The sequence below is a fragment of the Cololabis saira genome, chromosome 12 (assembly GCF_033807715.1).
Source record: "Cololabis saira isolate AMF1-May2022 chromosome 12, fColSai1.1, whole genome shotgun sequence".
NCBI lineage: Eukaryota > Metazoa > Chordata > Actinopteri > Beloniformes > Belonidae > Cololabis > Cololabis saira.
This window is the reverse complement of record NC_084598.1, coordinates 26,514,990-26,523,580: the sequence shown is the minus strand read 5'-3', so window position 1 is coordinate 26,523,580 and position 8,591 is coordinate 26,514,990. Positions and strand designations below refer to the sequence as shown.

At 38.7% G+C, this 8,591-nt stretch overlaps 1 protein-coding gene and 1 non-coding gene across 2 annotated transcripts; one reads left to right on the top strand and one right to left on the bottom strand.

Annotated features, from left to right (window-relative positions):
- Positions 1-1,655: 1,655 nt before the first annotated feature.
- Positions 1,656-1,966, bottom strand: LOC133457604 (small Cajal body-specific RNA 2). The gene has a single exon (XR_009783890.1). It is a non-coding gene; the product is annotated as a small Cajal body-specific RNA 2 (non-coding RNA).
- A 2,162-nt stretch (positions 1,967-4,128) lies between these two features.
- zgc:195245 (uncharacterized protein LOC565483 homolog) lies at positions 4,129-8,058 on the top strand. Its single transcript, XM_061734984.1, has 5 exons — positions 4,129-4,344; positions 5,825-5,852; positions 6,311-6,461; positions 6,562-6,706; positions 6,957-8,058. Exons 1-5 carry the CDS (start codon positions 4,321-4,323, stop codon positions 7,059-7,061), a joined length of 453 nt encoding a protein of 150 aa, XP_061590968.1. The 5' UTR covers positions 4,129-4,320; the 3' UTR covers positions 7,062-8,058.
- Positions 8,059-8,591: the final 533 nt, after the last annotated feature.

Here is an 8,591-nt window from a genome sequence, read left to right as displayed (position 1 = left end):
TGACCCCAACCTAATTCTATTTAGTCTGGGAGGATTTAGATTTGTATGGACTGAGCAGTGTTCTCGATACAAATATGTTTTTCTCCTCAGGCTTTTTCAGTTTGTTCAAAAGACAAGGACAAGGACACTCCAAGAAAGACCTTCTGTAACTACAGCCAAACTCAGAAACTTGGACTTTAATTATTTCAATTATACAGTTTGTGCAAAGCCAAATCATTTTTAATCAAATGTTTTGCTTTTGTCACAGACTTAAATTTTTTATTAGTTCTCGGACATAAATTTATGCTTCTGTCTGTGAAATATAATACATTCTGTAAGATATTACCACTGGCTGAAACACTGGAAAACTATCGTAATGTTTACCCTTTTCCACACAGGAAAAGGGTAAATAGGTCTTGTTTCAATATCCAGCAACAACATTTAAGCCAATAAAAATGGCGCATCATTTGAAATTTCAATATTACGCGATAAAATTTACAAAATGACTTATTTGAAGCAACACGAGCTCGTAAAGGAACAGTGGAAACACTTCACAAGACCACGTGTAAAGCTTTTGTTTCGGTGAAATCTCTTCAGGCAACAAATACATCTGTGCTGGATTCACTTTAGTTTTGGGTCATCTTTAACCGTTTTCGAGGACCATAGTCATGTATTTCGTCCAACTCTTTATAGTAATCACGGGACCAGTGGATACTTAAAATTTAAGCTTAGACACCAGTTACAACAAAAAGAAGAAACTCATTTCAATGACGGCTTTCATTTAAAGGCGTTTTCTACTTCATGAAACCTCAGAATACATTTTACCACCAGTACTTTGGTTAAATGTCCACATTGGTGGGTTTCTACGGAAGAGTATTAGGGCCAGGCAGGAGAAAAATAAAAATATTGGAGGAAGATTTATTTATTTTTTTTCATTATGCACTTATGCTGCGTTCCATTTACCACGGAACTCGGAATGACGTCACAGCCGAGTTATCAGCGTTCCAGTTACAAAGTAGGAAAACAAGTTTGTAGTTCGCATATACCACATGAAAAATGTAAATTACACCATAGCAGCATATATATGCCGAACAATACTTGTATACGACTGATTTAGTGTGACCAAAACTAGAATGAAGTGCTACGAATTTTTAGAGCTCTCTTCTACTGTTTACAACCGGGGCAGCCATCTTGGAATGTGAACTCGTGGGTGGTGAAGACTCTCCCACTTTCCCAGTGGGAAATCCCACTTCGAGGGGCGTTCCAGTTGAAAATTCCCACTGAGAACTGGGAAATCCCCACTTCCGAGGAAAAATGGAACGCGGCATTAGAGAAAATTCGACTTTATTCTTGAAATTGTATTTCAACATTATTCTCGACATCTCGACTTTTTTCCTCGAAGTGCACAATAAAAAAAAAAAAATCTTCCCCTCTCAAATAATTTTTCTCCTGCATGGCCCTGATACTCTCAACGATGCTGGTCAACCTTTTTAAACGTTAAAGGCTGGTTTATGGTTCCGCGTTACACCAACGCAGTACCCTACGCTTACGCCGTGGGCTACGCGTAAGCTACGCCGTAGGCCCTGCGTCGACTTAACGCGGAACCATAAACCAGCCTTTACACGGACACGGCAACCATGAATCCCCCGGGACCGCGGTCTGCTCCCCGGCTGTGGTCAGATCAGAATCGCTTATATACTCATTGTCCACCGTGGAGCTTGGAGCGAACCCCAAGGCCACTCGTGACTAGTATATCTGATCACATTCATCAGCTCTGACCGCAGCACGAAGCGCAGATAGGCCCTTCACGGTTCAGCTCCACATCATCGCCATGTGGCTAGTGAGCGTTTTTACTATCATCTCCGGTCAAAGCAGAGCCGGGCTGAGACCGGATCAAATAAGATCACTGTGTAGGTTTTAAAATACTAATAAGCAACTATACACACACACAAACAACCACTCCTCAGTCACTCACTCTCTCGCACGCACAAACACACGCCATTCAGCCATGCATTCAGCATTCAAACTGTGAAGAAGCTGCAGCTTCCGGATCCGGTTTAAATACAAGAGAGCAGCACTAGCTCGCCCTCTTGTGGCCAATAACGGAAGGGGGAAAAAAACAACATTTACATAAATTCTTCCACTGTTGGTGACAAGGCATGGCAAGGCAAGTTTATTTGTATAGCACAATTCAACACAAGGTAATTCAAAGTGCTTTACATCAACATTAAAAGCGGTAAGACACAATTTAACAGTAAATACTAAATACAATGAAATACAATGATAAGAAAAGAGGTAAAATAATAAAAAGCACAAGTTGTTAAAAAGTAACGGCAGTAAAGTACAGCAGGTAAGTATTTTTCTTTTCTTTTATGCTTTTCTTTTTGAAGTTGTGTGAAATGAAGAAATGGTAAAAACAGAGCATTAGAAGGGGTAGGACTAGAAAAGTTTTTTGAATCTTCATCCTACACCCTTTCAAACAGGAAATATTTATTTACATATAGATTTGTCTCTTTAATTTGCTTTGTTTTGCTTATGGTTTTCTTTGTTGTTCTTTGTTTTTGTTTTTTTCGGTATATACATTTTATGTATTCGGATTATTTTGTTTTTGTTTTAACCCGTTTGAATAAATAAATAAATGAAATTTACGGTAATTTAAGAGTACGCTTCAGTAAACTAATGTTTTTAGTCCTGATTTAAAGGAGCTGACAGTTGGAGCAGACCTCAGGTCTACAGGAAGTTTGTTCCACCGGTGAGGAGCAGAATAACTAAACGCTGCCTCACCTTGCTTGGTTCTGGTTCTTGGGAGACACAACAAACCAGATCCAGATGAACCTCAGGGGTCTGGGAGCTTCATAGGAACTAACAGATCAAGCATGTATTTTGGTCCAAGACCATTCAGGTCTTTGTAGACCAGCAGTAAGATTTTAAACTCTATCCTTTGACTCACTGGAAGCCAGTGTAGTGATTTCATGACCAGTGTAATATGGTCCAGTTTCCTGGTGTTTGTAAGGACTCTGGTCCCTGGGCCCTGATGTTCAACATTGATCTTTATGACTTCACACTTATTTCCTTTTTTTGTTTTAGTTCTCATCCATTCTGTGAAGGTTTGGGATTTAATTATTCATCTGCGATGACAAACAGCAATATAATTTATTGTGTGTACCTTTGTGAATGCTTCATATCAGCTTTGCTATTTGATTTGATCAGAAGTCAAGCATATTAAAAGATATTATTTATTTGTACTAATGCTTAGACAGAGCTACATTTCCACAGTAAAGAAAGTCTTTATTAACGTTTATGTGAAGACACGAGACATGGAACATCTTTGTGTAAAGCTTATGGCAATTAAAACAATCAAATTTATCTAGATCAAAAATAAACAAGAAATCAATTATGAGTAATGACCTAAAAGTTGAAGAAAGCAAAAACAGAGATTTTCAGATAAATGAAAAGATTAATTGTGTTTGAAGATCATGACTACACTTTTCTTCCACTTTTTTTCATAAATCTAAATAAACAGAAACATTATTTAATCAGATCTCAGGAAATAAAGTCAAGTATTTTTTATGTAGTGTATTAAAACAGTAAAATAGTGTTTTTTAAGGTAAAACAATAAATAAAAATGGATGATAAAAGATATAGAAAGTAGGATTGCAAAGGATGAGGTTTTGCATGCATAAAAACCCCTATTTCCAATCAATTAAAAGACATGTTTTGTTGTAATACACGTAAATGAATAACATATATAGACATGTTGTGAGTTGCACAGTCATGCACAATAAAAAATAACCTGGAAGCTCATTTTTCATAGATAGCCACTGCTGAACCTCTTTACTGCTTACCTGCATTGTGTTTTTACATTAACAAAATCATTTGTTTGTCTTATAATAAGTCATTTTGTACTGCTGATACTAACAGATCAACTTTATTTTGATATCTAGAGTCCCTGATACGGCTCAAGTGTAACAACAACTACATCCTGAAAGTAATTGCATAGGTTTCTGGGGAGAGGAGTCAGTTTGTATATGTACCTCGCTAGTTGTCTCTTAAGCTGCATTTGTGTCGGCGGTAATTAACTAATCTAGTATCCAATGCCCTGTGGGGGTTGTGAGGTAATCTTGAATGGCTTAATAAGATTTCAGAGTCTACTACCACTGCTGGCCACTGCAAGGTTGCACATCGAGTCTGCAGATCCCTCTTTAACAACAATATGCTGCCCTTGGATGAAGCACAGGGACAGACAGCAGGCCGGCTGAGTGAGGACGTGTGATTCCCTTCACAATGGACTGAAACAACAATACTCACTTGACAAAAGCAGTGGACCTCCACCACCCTGCCATGGAGGGTTCAGGTGTCAAAAAAGTGAGTCTTTGCTTGTTGTCTTCTTTGAATGTTGCTGCTGTCTGACAAGTGAGAGATCAGACTCTGGTACTGTATGCTGGTGATCTGTCAAAGATTTAATTGGCATTTAGTCAGGTCAGGGAGTGTATGGTTATTGTATTTTTATGTCTCTATGGACACTTTATGTACCTCCTCACATTATGTCAGCGCCTTCTTAAGCAGAAGTGGTGCCGGTATAATGTTGTAGATAGAATAATCCAGATTATTGAATATGATGTCCAGAGAGTATGGCGCAGCGTCTCTAAACTAAATGAAGCACATTGGTTAGGAAAACATTCAACAATACTTTGTATTATGTTTTTCATCATCATTATTATTATTCATCTTAAAGAGGATTTAAGTGATCTCTTGATCTTTAAAACTACCCAAGTATATTAAGAGAAATATTGGAGCCGTATGTGTTGCACACATTCTGACATTAGTGTAATGTGAAGACATTGCCACAACAATATCAGCTGTACAATTCTAACATATAAGAAGTTAAATAAGGTAAAATGAGGGCTTAGTTAATAGTACACCCGGATGGACTATTTGAAATGTCACAGGAGGTTGTTGAGCTCTCCTTGACAAACACAACTTGTTGAAATTAATTACCATAAAAAAGTAGCCACAGTTATCATTTATCACACTTGGCTGAAGCCTTTTAATCAAATTAACCCAATATTGTGACACTGTTATAGAGCAATTACATGGACCGAAAAGAGAAGTTATGAAACCAGAGGGAGTGGTTTTGCAGTCATGTGTCTCGGTGCTGCTGGTCTTAACTGGGACAGTGACTTCCACCAGATCAGACACCTGACAGGTTATCTCCCAGCTCAAGCTCCCCGCAGGGGTCCGGGGAGGGCAGGATGTGCAGGCTTACTCCGTGTTCGTGACAGGAATGGTAAAAGGCGCAATCCCCAGAGATCCAAGGATCACAGTGATCTGTTATCGGACAGTTTTTGTAAGAATCCTGGTCTTATGGGCTGCCTCAGCTTTGAGATGGCCTGTTCAGACCGCATGCACCATCTGCTCCCTGCTTCGTGTGATCATTTTCTTCAGGTTATCCGGTTACAGAGGGTGTGGCAGTGATCTCTGTCTGGTTATGTTACACATGAATGTCAGTTTTTTTGTGTAATTACTTTTTCATTACAAACAGAACTTAATTCTTTTTTTTCCTCTCTTTTTTGCCAAAGACAGTAAGGAAAGCTAAACTTATATGTCTCTCAATGACCGACACAGCTGTTATGTCACCTTTGTAAACACAGTTTACCTGCTTAAGCAGAGCGGCATGCAACGTCAGTTTTAGCCTTTGTCTAATTATAACTTTTGTCTGATTGGGGAAACAGAAACGTTTCGAGAAACCAGTCATGATAAGTTTTCTGACTTCGTCATTGGCTGTGTAATAATTGGTGAAAGTACTTGCTAACCCGCCTTTTCCTCTCTTAATCCCATTTCCCAGAAATCAGGATTTGGACATCAAAAAAAAGGTAAACTAAAGCACAAATAATGTATGTCTTTAAAATGAGTCCAACTGTGAAAACAAGCATATCACAGCTGATGATAAATTGTAATGTTTGATTGATCAAATGTAATTTATGTAATTTATTTGAGCGTTTGAGTTACTTTAAGAGTCTGAATGATGGATTGATCTATTAATCAAATACTTGATGAATGTTTGAGCGACATTAGATTGATAGAACCCCTGTCTTTTGGCAGAAGAGAACTGAGATAGGCTCCAGCAGACCCCCATGACCCTGAATTGGAAGAAGTAGGTATAGATAGTGAGTGGATGGAACTCTATTTATCATTCAGTAGACATTTCCACAGGCATTAAAATGATCAATATTTTCTTCTGCGATAAAATGCTTCATTTTGTCTTTCTTTCTAATTGATCAAGTCAAAGATGTCATTCTCTGATGATCAAAAGCTTTATTATGATCTTCAGAGATTCCTGCTGGCCATCTGCCCGTGTATCGTAACTCTGCAGCAGATTGCAGCGGTGCTGACGTCACTCAACCGAGAAAGCTCAACGGTTCCTCAGCTGAGGCACCGAGCTACCAGAACCTGCACCGGGAGCTGTTGCTCAGCCATAAACGGTACAGGAGGCCAAAAAGGGACAATACCCGAATGTTTGACAGGTACTAAAACCTGAGCCATGTTGACATGTATCACCTAACTGTGGCTCTGACTGCACAGCGGCCTGCTGCTTGAGGAGAAACCTGAGCTGAAACGAGTGTTGGAGCAGCGTAGATTGGAGCTGCACAAGGAGGAGGAGATGGCACGACAGGGGCCCTCAGATCTGGAGATGGAGCTCCGCAAGAGGCAGCAGAAGCTGCAAGAGGTCAGCGGCATATAGACGACTAAAACCCACTTCACACAACAAGGATAAAACAGATCAAAGCTTTTAGGGGCAGAAACATTTTATGTTTTTTAATAGCGGATCACTCCCAATATTTGATCTATTACGAAATCCAAACTTAATTTAGATTGTAGCACTAAAACTCACACATTTCGGTGACATAGAAGTTCTGATGCTCTGTGGAGGACCTTGTATGTGAGCTGATACACTGGTGTGATCTGTGTTTTTCCAGTATGAGCAGGAGGAGATAAGACAGCGGGAGAACCAGGAGAAGATCCCCGAGTTTGTCCGTGTCAGGGACAACCTGAGGCGCACGCAGACATTTGAGCAGCCCTGATGGGCTGCCATCAGCCAGTGCGGCCTCTCACCACAGTGGCCATAAATCTTTATGCTCACTGCCTACTGAGCTTCACATAAAAGAAGAAGAAGAAAGAAGAAAAAAAAACTCTAGAGAAACAAGCATGCTCAAGTGTCCTGATGGATTTTAAATTGTGAATGGAATTATGTATGTATGCAAACATCTAATCCCTATTTAGAAATACCTTAAAACTCATCTACAGTCCTGTTTCTGGTGAAGGAGTGAAGTGCTCATTTTTTATTAAGAATAACATATGGATTAATGAGGGCTTAATGAAGACAGCCATGACAGTAAATAGTTTTTTTTAATGTTTTCTATGGTCATTGATCTATTTTTTCTTCCAGTAATGATCATTTTCCCATGTTTCTTCCTGGGTTAAAGGAGTGTAAGAATGTTCATTTTATTAAAAGGCCGTATCATCTAAACTCGACTCTTCAACACAGTGTGAAACATTTTTGGCAGAACTGTTTTGCATCAGTAAGAATCACCCCTAACATTTAAAAAAATCAAGTTTGTTTACCTATTTCTTCATGACTTGATTTTTAGTGTGTTTGTGTGTGCTGTGTGGAAATAAAAGGCTTTATGGTTTGCAGTGATGTGCTGTTGTGCTGAATGCAACTTAAACCACCAGGGGACTGATTTGCAGGCAGATCCTCTCCCTCAGGACTCTCATGGCTTTTTTGTCACACGGCCGGGATATGGGACTCTTTTTAATTAGCTAATCTTTTCATTCCATCACGGGTCGCGAGGAGAAAGGACAGGCCATCTGCTGGAGTCCTTTCAGGATCTCTAGTCTAGGAATACCCAGGGGTAATGTTAAGGCAGTGCAGACATTTGGAATAATCACAAAAGCCACTGTTTTAGTGTTACATTGATATTATTTTAGTAGTATCTTTAACAGAAATGCAAGAACAACGCAGTGTGATGCCATTATTTTTAACTTTCAAGATTACAATTTAAAGAAATAGTGTTGTGCATGGTGGTTTCATGTCATCATTAGAGTATTAATAAAGATAAGACTAAAATGAAAGCTGTTGCTATATTTTTCAGAAAGTATGATAGTTTATATACTACAAGACGGGCTGAAATTTTATATTTTTGCATGGTATACTATTACTGTATAGCTGGCCAATTAATGAAGGGGAGTGGATTGGTATGTAAAAACTTGAATAAGTTTATCTAATTTTTATTTCTGACCAGGTGAGTGAGATAATTCAAAATAATAAAGGTAATAACACAGAACATACATATCTTTATGCAAAAATACTAAATTTTATGATAAAAAAAAACCCCATGTGAATTTTGTCCGGTTGTCTATATAATAACTATGTTTAACAGTATTTAATATTTAGTAATATTTTTTCAAAAAATGTCAGTAAAAGAGCCTCCGTCTCAGATCCACTAGTTTTCCTTTTGTTAAATTCATGAAATGAAGCCCCTCCTCTGAGTGAAACGCGTGCTGTGTCAATAAGCAGAGCGTGTCTGAAAAGTCATCCGCGTCGGACCGAA